At 44.1% G+C, this 15,403-nt stretch overlaps 1 protein-coding gene across 1 annotated transcript in view; it reads left to right on the top strand.

Annotated features, from left to right (window-relative positions):
• The window catches only part of Ppp1r14c (protein phosphatase 1 regulatory inhibitor subunit 14C), a 63,664-nt gene that overhangs the window by 31,600 nt on the left and 16,661 nt on the right, over positions 1-15,403 (top strand). Inside the window, exon 2 of the mRNA XM_090337968.1 lies at positions 13,431-13,514. Within this exon, the coding sequence (XP_090194094.1) occupies positions 13,431-13,514 (84 nt within the window). The remainder of the gene's footprint in view (positions 1-13,430; positions 13,515-15,403) is intronic.

Raw genomic sequence — 15,403 nt, 5'->3', positions numbered from 1 at the left:
TTTGAGTGGGTCGGATCTGCTTTAGAGTGTGGCCTCCCCCACCCATGCTCCCACACAGGACACCTCTAGGCATGTGTAAGGAGATCAAAGTAGGATAGGCACTGCTTAACTTCCGGGTTCTTCCTTGGCTTTGATTGCTATTTACAGATTAAAAAAATAGAAATAAAAAGGTCATTTGGGACATAAGCCGTGGAGCTTCTGCAGGTCTCCCAGGACTGCAGGGCCCACCAGGGCACTGGAAGCATCACCACCTAAGCCCCGCCCCTCGTTCTGTGTGTCACCACACAGGGTGATGCCCAAGCTCAGTCCACGCCTTCCAGACTGCTGATTCCTGGGGACATGGCCTCCTCTCTTGCAGGCTCCGCCTCTAAGTCCACAATCAGGCCAGGTTTGGATTCACTCTGGCTTCGGCCCAACTCTGGCTCTTAAGCAGCACTGCTCCACCCTGGTGCAGGGCTCTGCTTTATCCACCCATCCACCCCACCCCTGCCTCCAATCTTAGACTTAGTTAAAAAATGGATCCTAGCTAATGCCAGAGATACCAGAGATGGCTACTTTCAGCATGCAAAGAAACAGATCTTTTAAGTAAAAAAAAAGAAAAAAAAGTGGGCCGGGAGTTTGGCCTGGTGGTAGAGTACTTGCCTAGCATGCTCAAAGACCTGGGTTCAATTCCTTGGTACCACATACATAGGAAAAAAGCTGGAAGTGGTGCAGTGGTTCAAGTGGTAGAGCTCTAGCCTGAGAAAAGTTCAAGGACAGCGCTCAGGCCTTGAGTTCAAGCCCCATGACTGGCAAAAAAAAAAAAAAAAAATTAAAAAAAGTGATTTGTGATTTGTGTTGCCCTCCCTTCAACTAGCTGCCTGACCCAGGGTAAATCTTGTTATCTAGCTAGGTCTGTAATTGTAGTACCTCTGACTAGAGTGAGTGTAAGAAGTAGTGAGCCTCCTGGTTGTTTTAGAGGTGTTAGTAATTATGAGCTGTTAGCATTTTGAAAATAATGGACTGTCTGACTCAGTTTTGTGCTTGGTGACCAATTCTGCAATAGTGCAGTGTGACAGTTTGTGCTTCACCTGTATCTTAGAGGAAGCAAACATATAGACTCTATGCCACTAAGTTATGGTCAGGAATTCACCTTTTAATGTTAATCAATGAACGTGCTAGTCTCTAAAGCTTTATGGATCTTCACAGGTGCAAATCAGTCCTCATTGGACAGTTTTCTGGACAGAGGCCAGAAACCCTCTGAAGTGAGCTCTAAAGAAAATGTCAGCCAGATACACTACAGAATTTGAATCAAGACTTATTCTTTTTTTCCTCCAGCTTATCTATTTCTCTTCCTTGGCCTTAGAATAATTCTCTTTGTGAATTGCTTCTTCTAAAACAAGAACTGTGTTAGGCCTGAGCTGTTTTCCTCCCATTTATGCCTCTTATGTAGCTGAGATGACAGCACTTTGCCACTGCTTCCAGCTTTCTCTGTTGAGGTGTAGTCTCTTGATATTGTTTGGCCTATGTTGGCCTGGAACTATGATTTTTACCTCACATGTTGCAAGGATGACAGACCTGAGCCATTAATTCCTGATTAATGATTTTCTCCAAAACAAAACTTCTTGGAAAGCATTCGATACTCTTGAAATACGAACAAAGCTTCAGTTTCCCATGGTTTGATTTATTCTAGGTTTTGCCCAACACTACATCAAAGCAGTTTTCAGGGGACCAGTATCTTTCTTGTTGCTTGATGGAACAACCCTTCCTCCATGCTCATCTCACGTGCCTGACGTATTATAGGTATTCTTTTGGATGTATCTATCCAATGTTTATCATTTGCCATGTGCAAAGAATAATGTGCATAATCAGGAGAGACACAGAAACCTGCGGTGCGATGCCCCTGGGAACTCAAAACAGTATGAGAGGGAAGACAAGTGCTTCAGCATCATTAAGTGTCACAGACCCTGTTCTGTTTCTCAGAACTGTTGAGTGGTAGATGTTTGCTCCTTTTAGCATCTCAGCAGTCAAGAGGTCTGCTTGGTCAAGTACATGTTACCTATAGCTAAAGACACAGAATGTAAAGACCAGACTTGAAAAATGGTACTAGAATTGGGAGTCTGCATTTTCAAAAAAAAATTCTATAAGCAAGGAAGAGATTAAGAAGAGAAAGGAGAACATGAAGAAGAGACAAAAGGACAAGAGGTGGGAAGGGAAGTAAGGGAACCTACTTGCATGTGACAGATGTGCCAAGGAAATGGGAAGAGAGACTGGTGAGGAGGAGGGAGGGGAGTAGAGAAAGGACAGGGCAGATGTGCACATCTGGGTGAGCGTGGGCTTTTTTCTTAGGCCTCTGCTTGGCTCACTCACTGGTGCAGTCCATTCTGATTTTGGATAACTATTTCTGATGCCTCCTTTCCTTCTCCCGCTGTTCTCATGTGTCTCACTGGTCTGAGCCTCCTCCTTCCGGCTCTTGGCTAGTCTTCCTAAGCCACTGATTCCTCAGGAATTTCCTCATCTCCCTTTTCTTGAGATCTGTTTGCCCTGCCTAGTTCTTTCATGTTATCTCAAGAAATGGCTAATCCGCTAATTCCAAATTCTTTTAAGAATCTGGGGCTTACTATAAGGATTGGAGCCAAAAATTATATAGGAAGACCTTATTTGTTTTATATCTGGAAAATATGGACAGAATGATATTGTAAGGAGAATTTTAAGTGATGTGTGTGTGATATGATGAAGAGAACTAAAGTTTGTTCTATCACAATTGATAGTCAATTATAAAATGTTCTTTCCCATTAAATAACTCTGATTATTGCCAATCAACAATTGACTACCATAGGATTTAAAAAATATTTAAATAATGAGATAGCTTTTGTTGACAATATTTCACATGCTATTTCATCATCTCAGCCTTGCCTCATGTCGCCTTTAGCATGAGTGATTTTGCCTTTTGTTAACCTGATAAAATGTCTGCTTGACCTGCTGTAAATTATAAGAGGTGCCCATGATTCACCACATTGGTTAAGAGCCTGTCTTGTTTATTTGAACTGCTTGTTGATAGATGTTTGTTATTATTTTTTAAATCACATCAGTGAATATACAGGGAGTCTACTTGCTTAATACACATGTGTTACAGGTTGAAATTACTATTGATCCCTCTCTCTCTCTCTCTATCTCTCTCTCTCTCTCTGCCAGTACTGGGGCTTGAACTCAGGGCCTGAAGACTGGCTCCTACCACTTAATCTTCAGCTATACTTCTGGCTTTTTACTGGTTAGTCTCTTGGGTTTGTCTTCCTGAGTTGATGCCTTTGAACCTCAATTCTCAGATTTCAGCTTCCTGAGTTGTTAGGATTATAGGCATGAGCCATGATCCCCCAGCACACACACATACAAAGGTGAAACTGAGCCCACTCACAAATAGAACAATTGATCCTAAAAGCTCTCAATCTGGGATGCATCTATAAATGCGGGCAGGAGTTATAAAGAATACATTTATTGATGTATATCTGACACCCAAAATGAAAAACCCAAGGTCACTGTCTAGGATGAAGAACATGTGTCTGAAACCAAATGTCCTCTGTAGACTGAGAACTGTGGTCCTCATGGACCCATACCATTTCTCAGTTGGAACCCTAACCTTCAGAAGGGAATTATCATAACACATTTTATTGTAACCACTCAACTACTAGCCAGACTGCCTGGAACAGCCTAGAAGCTGGCCAGTATTTATGATCAGGTTGGGGCAACCAGGCAACCATAAATCTTGAGCCCCTGATTTACCTTTATAACAACTGAGCAAGCTTGCTACTACAATGAGCCACCGGGTCTCACAGTGAATCATTTAGCCACTTGCTCTGCAGATAATCATGGAGTGACTACTAGGTGTGAATATATTATCCCTTCCCCTCCCCTCTCCCCTCTCCTCTCTTCTCTTCTCTTTTCCTCTCCTCTCTCCTTCTCTTCCTTCATTTTTTCCTTTCTCCTCTTCCCTCCCTTTCTTTCCTTCCTCCATTTTTCTCTTCCCCTTTTTCCTTCCCTTCTTCCTTTCTTGTGCAGGTACTGGAGCTTGAACTCAGGACCTCAACGCCTTCACTTGGCATTTTTGCTCTAGGTGGAATCTCTATCACTTAAGCCACAGCTCTACTTCCAGCTTTTTTTTTTTTTTTTGCTAGTCCTGGGCTTAGGCTCAGGGCCTGAGCACTGTCCTTGGACTTTCTCAAGGCTAGAGCTCTACCACTTGAGCCTCAGCGCCACTTCCGGCTTTTTTCTATGTATGTGGTACCAAGGAATCGAACCCGGGTCTTCATGCATGCTAGGCAAGCACTTTAACCACTAGGCCAAACTCCCGGCCCCTACTTCCAGCTTTTTGATAGTTAATTGGAGATAAGGGTCTTACAGACTTTCCTGCCTGGGTTGGCTTTAAATGGCGATCCTCTGATCTTGGCCTCCTGAGTTGCTGTGATTACAGGTGTGAGCCACTAGGGCCCACCTGTTCTTTCTCTTAGGTCAATATCTAGCAGGAGTAGGAAGCAAGACCTAGATTCTTCAATCTGAATTTTGTTTCAAGGGCTCTTATTGGTCTTTGTTAATTTCTAAGGTTGTTTTGAGTTTGTCATCCTTAATCCAAAGTGTTCCCTGGACAGGAGAAAATCAGTAAGGTTTTGGAGAAAGATTCTTATTAGTTAACACCTCTTTTTTTTGGAGGGGGGATGAAAACATAGATCAGTATAAAGAATTTCCTCCATTTTGCCTCCATTTTTATCTTTGGTAGAAAAAGAAATCTGACATCTCTTTTCACCTGTCATTCATCCTAGTAATTGGAATTTCTGTTCTTGTAGGGAAAGGATCAGATGTAAGGGAGATAACCGCTTGCTCTCTTGATAGCTGGAATCTGCTTTGAAATGGAGTCAGAATAACAACATCAACAAATGGAATTTTTGAATTATTGGAGCCTGATTCTATACTGCTTGCCTAGAATTTAAGTCACTAAGCTGTGTATTATAAAGGTGAAACTATCTACATCAGTGCTCACAGCATTTGTGGGAGAAAGAATTCCACGGAGATCCTGAGGGTTCTGAATGGCCTCACTTTCCCCCATTAACTGGCCTTCTGCCTTGCATGGCCACAGGCCCGACTCTGTGCAGCTTGCTTTGCTTCTTCAGCTTTCTGACATGTCACTTGTAATCTCGGAGGATATGCCAGTCTCAGTGGAGGGATGGAAAGAGGTTACAAAGATTGTCTGCTGCCCTAGTGTTATTCAGGCCATGGAGATTTCGGTAGAGGTTTGGGGCCATTTTGTGAGAGAGCACAAAGTTAGGAGAGGAGCCTAGTGTAAGAAGCTTAGCTCTTAGCTGATGAATATAGACCCTACCTCCTGGAGGTCCCAGGCCTGGGGCTAGGCTGACTTTCTAAGGAGCACTTGTCTTGCATCAAGAAACAGTAAATACTTGAATGTTTACTGCCTGCCTGGGGTCTATGAGATTAGTGGGGTCTAAAACTAACAGATACTTCAGAGATTGGCAAATTGCTGACTTCCAGATTGTCCTGGGAGGCCTGAGGTAGACCTCTGGGTCACTGAAGCATGGTAGAGAAAAAAGACAGCCCTGATTCCAATGGAGTAGCAATCTGCTATGACATCTGTCCTGTGCCTGTCACAGTGGTGGAAGGGGAGGAGGGCCTGGATACTTGGCTTTCTATGCCCCTGGCTGGGCTGTGTGGTTGTCTGGGGTGCTTGTTGAACACAGTGAGATAGAGTCAGTGACATTAAGGAACAGTAGTTCCCCTTCTCAAGTCCCCTTCTATGGGAGCCTTTTTTTCTACCTGTTTTTGAGTTTGTATCATCCTGGAGTAAAAAGACCCATGTGATTGTAAAACTAAGCTATGGCTTTCCTGATTCATTTTCCAATAAAACATAGCCAAGGCTGAGAAACAGCAAGGGGTTCCTAGCAGTGCCATCTGTTCTCGCCTCATCAAGGATGAGAGCATTTTACCCTGATGGTGCCTGGCTAGTCCCAGTGGTCCTGACACTTCTGAGCTTTGCTTCCACACCACCAGGCAGGGTGTCCTCCTGTAAGGCTATCAGCCACTGACATCATCACTTGCTTCAGCTTTGTCTGGTTCTCTGCTCCAAATTGCACATGATGGTTGTATGCTAATTTTCTCCCCCTCACTTTTTTTTTTTTTCCTGGTCCTGGGCCTTGAACACAGGGCCAGGGCATTGTCCGTGAGCCTTTTTGTGCTCAAGGCTAATGCTCTACCACTTGAACCACAGCTCCACTTCCAGCTCTTAATAGTTGATCAGAGCTGAGTCTCATGGGTTTTCCTGTCTGAGCTGGCTTTGAACTGCAGTCTTCAGATCTCAGCCTCCTAAGTAGCTGGGATTACCAGCTCCTGGCTTCTCCTCCTCCTCCTTTTTTTTTTTTTTTTTTTTTGGTCTTTACTGGGAATCAGACTTAAGAGTAAATGCTCTACCATTTGAGTCAGCCCATCTCCCAGCCTATTTTGTTTGTATTTTGTTTCTGAAATAAGTTCTCTTGCTTCTAGATAGGGATTTGCTGGTTTTGCCTGGTAAGACCTGGAACTTCCACATACCTCTGTCACCAGAATATCTGGGATTATAAATGTATACCACCTTACCCAGCTTGCACTGATCTTTGAACCTCAGCATCTAGTCCAGTGCCCACCTCACAGTGAGTAGCCAGGAAGCATAGCAGGAGCAAATATCACCAAACGGGCATGGAAAGCAGTGGCTTTCCTTCTTTCCTTATCACCATTTGCAGCGGAACTCAGAACCTCTGGAGCGGTGCTTTGTGAAGCTAATTGCCTGTGACTCTTTGCTGTGGTTCCTGAGCTACTGAACTTAGATATTATGGTACACTGATTTTGAGAGAGGTTTCCAGGAAACTGAAGGTTTACATGTTCACAAAGGGATTCAGAGGCAGGAATCTCATGAAAAAGAGCCCATTTCCACTGGGGACTCATGCCTGTAATCCTAGCTACTTGGGAGGCTGAGGTCTGAGGATCACAGTTTTTAAGCTAGACTAGGGAGGAAACTCCATGACTCTTATCTCCAATAAGATTCAAGAAAAAGTTGGAAGTGGTGCAGTAGCTCAAGGGGTAGAGTGCTAGCTTTAAGCACAAAGAGGTTCTGGAACAGAGACCCGGCCCTGAGTTCAAGCCCCACAATGGAATCCCTATTCACACACACACACACACACACACACACACACACACACACACACACACACACACACACACACATATATATATGTATATATACATATAAGTATCTCTCTCTCTCTATATATATATATATATATATACACTTATTTTTAGTGTGTTCAATTAACAGAAATATTGGGCAAAAGCCAGAGGATTCTCATCTATTTCTGTTATCCTATCTTCATTCCAGTTTCCTGTTTTATGAATATCTTGCATTGGCATGAGACACTGATTACATTCACTTGACCATCTGGACACATAGTTTTAAAAAGCAGAGTTTTATGTGAGCTCACTCACTCTATGATGTATATGTGTATGAACATTCTCAAACTGGGATTTAGCAAATGAGTGGTGACAAGTAGATACTTTTAGGATGATTCAGGCTAAATTAAAGCCCCATACTCTTTCTGGTCATCCCATAGACCCCTGACAGACATCACACTGATCGTTCTCCACAGCTCCACCCTTCCTTAATGTGCTGTGATTGGGCCTGTCCAGTATGGAGCTCTTCCTTCCACATTGATCCCCTCATGGAGTAAGGAGCATTGAAGCTTCCTCCATGGCCTTTTGTGGCTTGATGATACACTTCAGCAGGAGTCTTCTAAACCAGAAGTTGCTGGGCACAGGCTGAAGGTGGCAGATATAGAATTTAAACCTGGGCCTGTCTCTCCATGCTCTGGATTTGCCTCCCCTTGGCCCTAGGCAGAGGCTTTGCCTCTGGGCTGAGCAGTTCTAGGAGCCTGTGGCACAGGCAGGAAGTCTTCATGTTTGTATCTTTTGAGTCCATCCTGTGCTTTGTTCATCCAAACTCCATGGCATCTTCTTTTTATTATCCTTAATTATTTGTACAAAGGGCCTTCGAGTCAACATGTCAGTTTATGAAGCTTAAAAAATACAGAATTGTTATTATAAAGATAATATACAGAGGGACTACAGTTATATAAGTCTAAGGTCACATGGGAATTGCAAATGGAAGCTGAAGTGTAACCCAAGCAGATCAGTGTGCGCCATTAGCAGACTCTGCTTATGTGGCAGACTCTGCTTTGTGCCTGTGGCTCTGTGTCCTTTGAGTGATCTTTTCCAGCCTTACTTGGTGCAAGGGAGGCACTTAGATATTAAATTTGTCTATGAAATCTGCCCCCTGGCCTTTCTCTCCCCAGCCTGTGAGTTAGCCTCTGCTAATTCTGCTCGCTGCTGCTGCTGCTGCCTGTGTGCAGAGGGGGTCAGAGCCTGGGCTGCAGGATAGTCAGCAGAGCACATTCTTACGCTAGGTGTGTTTCCAGGGATTTGGGGCATTGTCATTAGGAGTGGAAGTATTTCACAGAGCGCTCACACAATCCCAAGGATTCAGTCTTAGTTTAAGCTTCCTATTCCCATCTCCCTGTCTCCTCCCCCTCTCACAGGCATGTAGAAAGGTGAACCATCACACATTTGGCTATTTTCCTGTGAATATTTATAGCTGGGGTTTGCCACTCCCCTCCTCCGACTGCCCACAGTCTCTTTCTCAAACTGACACAGTTTGTAGAGTAGTATAGTCCCATTCTCATCTACGATGGATAGAGAAACCACAAACTCCTGTTATGCTGTGTCCCATGTGGTCTGAAAACCAGTGTGTGTGTGTGTAAGAGAGAGACAGAGACAGAGGGAAACAGAGAGTACTGGGGCTTGATCTCAGGGCTTGGCACTGTCCCTTAGCTTTTTAGCTCAAAACCAGCACTCAACTACTTGAGTCACAGCTCTATTTCTGGAGAGGGGGGGTGGGGAGGAAGGAGAGAGTTTTATTAGGATAAGAGTCGAATGGACTTTCCTGCCCGGGCTGGCTTTGAACCATCATCCTTAGATCTCAGCCTGTTGGGTAGCTAGGATTAAAGGCCTCAGTCACTAGTGCCCAGCCTGAAACCCACTTCCATTCATTTCAAGCTAAGGTTTAGCTTGATTCTTCCTATCTGTTCTTCAGGGACAGGGTGAACAACAGCATTTTGTACAACATATCCCAGAGTTCGGTATAACCTTTCTGAGGCGTGTATGTTATGTGAGTGTGCGTGCTATGGCGTGCACGATTGTACATGCAGTTATGCGTGTAAGCGTGTGTGAGTCATACTCATGTGCATGTGTGTGTATGAGTGGCATGCAGGGGCTATGAATTTGAGTGCATGCACAGGTGTGGAATGTATATGAACATGTTGTATGAGCGCATAATATTGACATGTGGATGAGTATGAGTGTACATATGGCTGTGCATGTCAGAGTGTGTGTGCACATGTACGTAGTATTGTGCATGCAGGTATGTGTGTGTGTCTTCATGACATGGTGTGTGTGAGAGTGCTTATGTACATGATGGTACGCATGCAGGTGTGTGTTTGTGTGGTGTGTGTGTGTGTGTGCAGCCACTGTGGCCAGATGTGTCCCAAGATTTGCCACATTTGCTGGTGCCAGAACCTCTGCTGAGCTCCTGGCCACTGCAGCTTTGTGTGGGTTCTGCCTGTCCAGCTCTGAACCCTGTCATTCAGTCCCACAATCCCACAATCCCACGGGGCACTCTTCCGTGGCACAGCCTGGGAATCCTTCTGCTTCAGAGTTGAAATGAGACTGGAATTGTCTGAATTTCGAGCCAGTATGTACATTCATGGTTCTGGATCTGCTCTTTGCTTTCTGCTCTCTTATGCAGCTCAGCCCTCCCTGTTTATCACTGTTCTAAGCCCTCTATGTTGTTCATGCTGTGACTTCTATTCCTTCCCCATTGCTTCACACCTGGATGAATGGAACTGTGCCCTAGAGCCTCCTTCCCCTTCCCGTCACCCTGAGCCTGGAGCTGGCCAGCTCTTCCCTCTGTCCTGTGGTCACCTTGCTCAGGAGCCTTCAGTGGCTTTGGTCATTACTTACCGGGCAGGGTAATATTGCCTGTGGGCTGATGGATTCCGTTAGTAAATTTTTTAAACAATTGAGATTTAAAAGAATATTAAAAAGTAGTTTTTTTACATAATGGTTTTTGAGCTTCTCCTGAAAACTCAGGAACTCTGGCTGCACTGAGTACTTCTTCCTCAAAGGGGCCAGCGGGTGGGGAGTGTGGCAAGCTGGAGGAGCATGGCCAAAGCGGAGGCAACTTAGGCTGGCAGGGGTCTTCCAGTGCTCCCAGGACCCTGCTCATGATGGAGTCTCAGACTAGATGTATGACTAGAGCCATGCCTGGAGATGCTCCTGCTGGTACCCACCACCAGGAGGCCCTGACTAATGAGGAATCATGTTAACTTCTCCCTGTGGCTCTGAAGCCCCTTGTTTCACCTCTGTCACTAGAGCTGCATTCAGGGGGGTATGCAAACCCTAAAGCAGTGGAACTAATACAGCATAGTGGGCAGTGGGTACCTTTACTCCCCTGTATGTGACGGGATCTGTCATGAAGTCCATTTGGCCACATGGCTTTGAGATGAGCAGAACACAAGAATGAAGAGACTGTCCATGCCTTTGAAATGACAGCGTTGGACCCAAGGCTCTGCCTTCGTGCTGTGGAATGTGAGCTCGACAGAGTCTGCTGGAGTCATGGGCCAGCCAGATTGTCAGGAAGATTGTTGGGGCTACTTGGTTTACATCAGATTAACCCCTTAGAAAGCCAAGCCTGGAATTTCACAGCCACATGCCTTTGGGTATCAGAATTACCTTGAGATACCTGGCATTTCCAGTGTTATGTGATTCCTCTTTGAGAAGGGAAAGGGACTGGAGGATGAGTGGACTTTAGGAGCAGGGCTGTCTAACACAGGCTACTATAATGATAAGTTGGAGTGAATCTATGTTTTCTAATACAGTCAATGTACACTGTAGTCAGTGAGCACTTGAAGCATGACCAGTGAGTTCACTATTGTGACATTAAGTTTAAGCACTACTCAAGATAACCATATTGTACAGCCTAGCTCTCTGGGGGGAAGGGATCAGAAGAAGTATCGTGTAGCAAGCTATGTACATGCCTAGTGAGAGGACAGCCAGCTTGGGGCGTCCTCTACCCAGGGTAAAACACTCGCTGTATATAAATCAAAGTTCATTTTACCAAGCTTGGCCTGATATCCTAAAGGTTTGTTTCAGTGTTGTTTGTCAGGCAACCCACTGCCTTGCTGTTCTGAAGAGGGCTTATTGCTCTTTCATTCCCTTATGTTATTTCCAATAGCCAACCCCATGATTGCCTTTTTTGTGTATCCTTATAAAGTTTCTATGCACAGGTTCATTTGCTGGATCTCATTAAATCCTAAATATATGTTCTGAGTGCCTGGAGTATAAATACTATTTCGGGAGAGTGGAACAAAATAAAGGGGAGGCTGTGTGTAGACTGCTATACAGATAGAAATGTGTGGGTTTATCTGTTTTGCTTGGCTCTTTTTCAATAGAATCAGCTGAGACCTGCCTTATGTGGTAGTTAGTAAAACTGCATTGTGCTGAATTAATCTGCACTTTTCAGAACACACATGCAATATCCAACCAGGGCCTGGGTCACCTTGTCCTCATTAGCCATTGGGCTGGTGATAACTATGGGTGGCCGGTGCTTCCTGCAAGAGTACTCTGCCTCTGTGTAGGACCCACCCATTGTTCTGTAGCCTACTGAGCGTCTTTGTGGTGTTTGTGATAAACTGGTCCTTTCATTGTGGAAACTCAAGACAGAAAGCGAAGCTGTTTTCTTTCAAGCTATACTCAAGAGCAATGCCTCTTACTATTTGGGGCCCATTGTGGTTGGAATATGCAAAGTCTCCCACATGTTCATGTGTTGTATACTTGGTCCCCTAGCTAGCGGCACTATTTCAGGAGATTCTCGAAACCATCGGAGGAAATCTAGTTGAAGGAATCAGCATGGCCTTGAAATTAGACCCGCTCCCAGTGTCTTCCTAGCTATGTTCACTTCCTGTCCTCCATGAGGTGAACAGCTTCCTCCTCCATGCAGTCCCACCATGGTGAGGCTTGACCTCGCCACAGACCTAGATTTAACAGCAACCAAGGATTAGGGATTGAAATCTCTGAGCCTAGGCGCGAAAATAAATCCTTCCTCCTTTAAAGTTGTTTATATCAGGCATTCTGTCACAGTGACAGAAAATCTGACCAGTGCAGCATTCTCTAACATCTCCTGTTTGCCCCTGCCAGTATCTTTTTAGTCATGATTTCAGATACACACAGAATTCGGTGGTTGAGGAGAAGAGGATCTGGGTGAGGGAATATAAGGGTGGGTGGAAGTTGGATGGTGGAGGCCACACTGCCATTCTCCGTGGATCTCCCAGTGCTTTGACAGCCAACAGAATAAGAAATTTACGCACCTCCTCAGAGGAAGTTTGTCCATATGATTTTATGCAGAACCACCTTTTCTGATTCCTCTCTGCTCTTCCCACTCAGGAGTGGGTTTCCTTCGGACTTCAGCTTCTAGTCATAGCTGCAGAAGTCTGTCCACGCCTGCCTACTATTCACAGAGCACTTCCTCAGCCCTCACCAGTTCAGAGGAAGTGAGGGGTACTCTGGCTGACAAAGCGCCTCTCCCAGAACTCACTTGTGGTTCAGCTGGGTTGTATAACCTCTTGGAATCAGTAGCAAATGCTAATGCCTCCCAAACCTGGGGTACATTAAAGTTTCCCCGAGACTTCTAAATAAAGACTAGAGTGGTTACCAAGAAACGAGTGAAAGTTAGCTAGGAGAGTTCACTTCTCACTCCCCTCTCTGTAATCCATCAGTTCTCATTGTTCACTACAGGCATGCTTTTCTCAGGGATGGGAAACATCCAGCCCTTGGGATGGAAAATCATTTCATGCATGATGAGATTGACACATATACTTCTTTATGCTTCTCCTTAGCTGCTTTGACACTCTACTTACATTGATTAATAATGTGGATCTACAGATGATATTATAATTATTCAAATGGCCCTTGGCAGCAAAAGTTTCCCTGCCACTGTCAGGCTGAGAGTAGAAAAAGTGTCATTTCTGCACTAATATTTTTTACTGCTTTGTGACTCTTGCTTCCTTAACTTCTCTTCATTTCCTCCCTTCTTCCTTGTTTCCATCCTTTTTACTTTCTGCTCCTTCATACGCTTTTCCTTTTTCCTCCATTCCATTCCTTTTCCTTCCTCTTTTCTCCCTCTCCCCACTCCATTCCCTTCTTACCCATAATTCCCTCTTGATGAATACTCTGGCACTTTAATTCAACTTAATTGGTTCAGCACAATTTAGTTCCTCCCTAAATTAAATACGCTTGTATTTCTCTCCTAGGAAGAAGAAATGCCTGATGTAGAAATTGATATTGATGATCTTCTTGATGCAGACAATGAGGAAGAGAGAGCTGTAAAACTACAGGTAAACAGTGTTCAAAATCTAGAAGTTGCCAGTGTAGATGTTTGAATCCATTTGTGTCTCCAGAAGTTGGCACAAACTGATTCTGTCCCATGGTGGCATTGGCATAGTGTCTTAACCTTCATGTACCTCATCTGTGATGATAAAGCAGCTCATGACTATGGTTCTCCAAGCACCTGAGGGGGTGGCTCTTTCCAGCCTTGCTTTCTTGGGAGAGAGCTGGTTCTGCCCTGATTGTCTTCTTGGGAAAACAGTAAGCTGTAGATGTATGAGGAGAAGGGACTGAGCTAAGCTCAGACCGGGTTATGTTCTCACAGCTGTGGGTAGTTTTATCCATAAAATTAATTTTTAGATTAGATTTCTTATAACTCTGTTTAGTGAAATATCTTTTTATGGGTGCTTACCTGATGGCATTGTAGTACACCTGATGGGGTTTGAGGTTTCTAGGAAAAGCACTCAAATACTCGTAGTTCCCTCTACCCCTACAGGAGGTCAAATCTGTCACTTTCACGTCTGCTTTTGGCAGTTCCTAGTGCTAATCAACCTTTGACCCTGCCATTGCTCTTAACATTGACTGTCACCAATGAGAAATGGTCAGAGGACACATCAAAGGGCACATTTTAATTCACTGATGTGTTTAACGTGTTAATAATTACCATTGTCCCTTTTTTGTCAGTAAGAATTTATTTTTTTTCTTTTAACTGTATTTTACTGTTAGAGTGTTGCACAGAGGTGTTATAGTTACATTCGTCAGGTAGTGGGCACGTTACTTCTTGAACAGTGATAGCCCTTTCCATGTTTTCCTCCCAGTTTCCCTCCCCTGTTACTATTGTCCCTTGAGTGGCAAGTAATCTCAGTTATAATGATTATTTCTCATGGAACTAGTCAACAATGTCCTCTTCACAAAAGCACAAACAAGATAAAACAGATATCAGTTCTACAGAAAATGTGACAATAAGAAACTTTTTTTTTTCTTCTTCAGTCATGGGGCTTGAACTCTGGGCCTGAGCATTGTGCCTGGGCTCTTCAGTTCAAGGCTACCACTCTACCCCTGGAGCCACAGCTCCACTTTCTCTTTACAAGTGATTAATTGGAAATAAGAGTCTCATGGACTTTTAGTGCCTGGGCTGGCTTTGAACTGTGATTCTCAGATTTCAGCCTCCTGAGTAGCGAGGATTGCAGGCATGAGCCACCCCACCCAGCTAATAAGAAATGTTTCTAAGTTCAGAACTTGCGAGTATCTTTTGAGCTGTCAGCAGGTTATCTCACTCCTTGATTCCCAAGTAACTGAGGGCCTTGAAGCTCAAGAAGGGCAAGTCTCAAGCTTGTCTGTGGTGAGTCTTGCCTATAGTTCTTACCATGTCATTATGAATGTCACTACTTTAAGCACTAGCAGTGCTTAAAATGATCATTAACCTAAGTAAACCAAAGAAGAGGTGTATGTGTGTATATGCAAGTGCGTGTGTGTGTGTGTGTGTGTGTGTATGTGTGTGTGTGCCCATGGATGTGTGCGCAAGCATGCAGAAAGGAGGTAAAATAAAAAGAAACCATTGGGATCCTTTTGGACAAGAAAACTAAAGTGTAAGAGGATATTGATTCTTGATGTGAGCCATCTTAAACTTAGAGTTAGTCCCATTTTCTCTACAGACCATAACCTGATACCCATTGTCCCTGTCACAAGCTCTTCTCAGTGAGGCATCTATAATTTGGCCACAGTCTCTCATCTCTCTTCCTCTCTTTCTCTCTCTCTCTCTATTTATATATATATATATATAATATATATTTTGCTATTCAAAAACTTTACACAATGTGTACATATATGTGTGTGTTGAAGAACAAAATTCTTACGTTCGAATGATACTTTTATGACTTTAGTTGGCCAACTACTGCTG

Source organism: Megascapheus bottae, chromosome 8 (assembly GCF_031878675.1).
Source record: "Megascapheus bottae isolate mThoBot1 chromosome 8, mThoBot2.hap1, whole genome shotgun sequence".
Classification (NCBI taxonomy): Eukaryota; Metazoa; Chordata; class Mammalia; order Rodentia; family Geomyidae; genus Megascapheus; species Megascapheus bottae.
The sequence above is the reverse complement of the archived record's forward strand: the minus strand, read 5'-3'. Positions and strand labels throughout refer to the sequence as shown.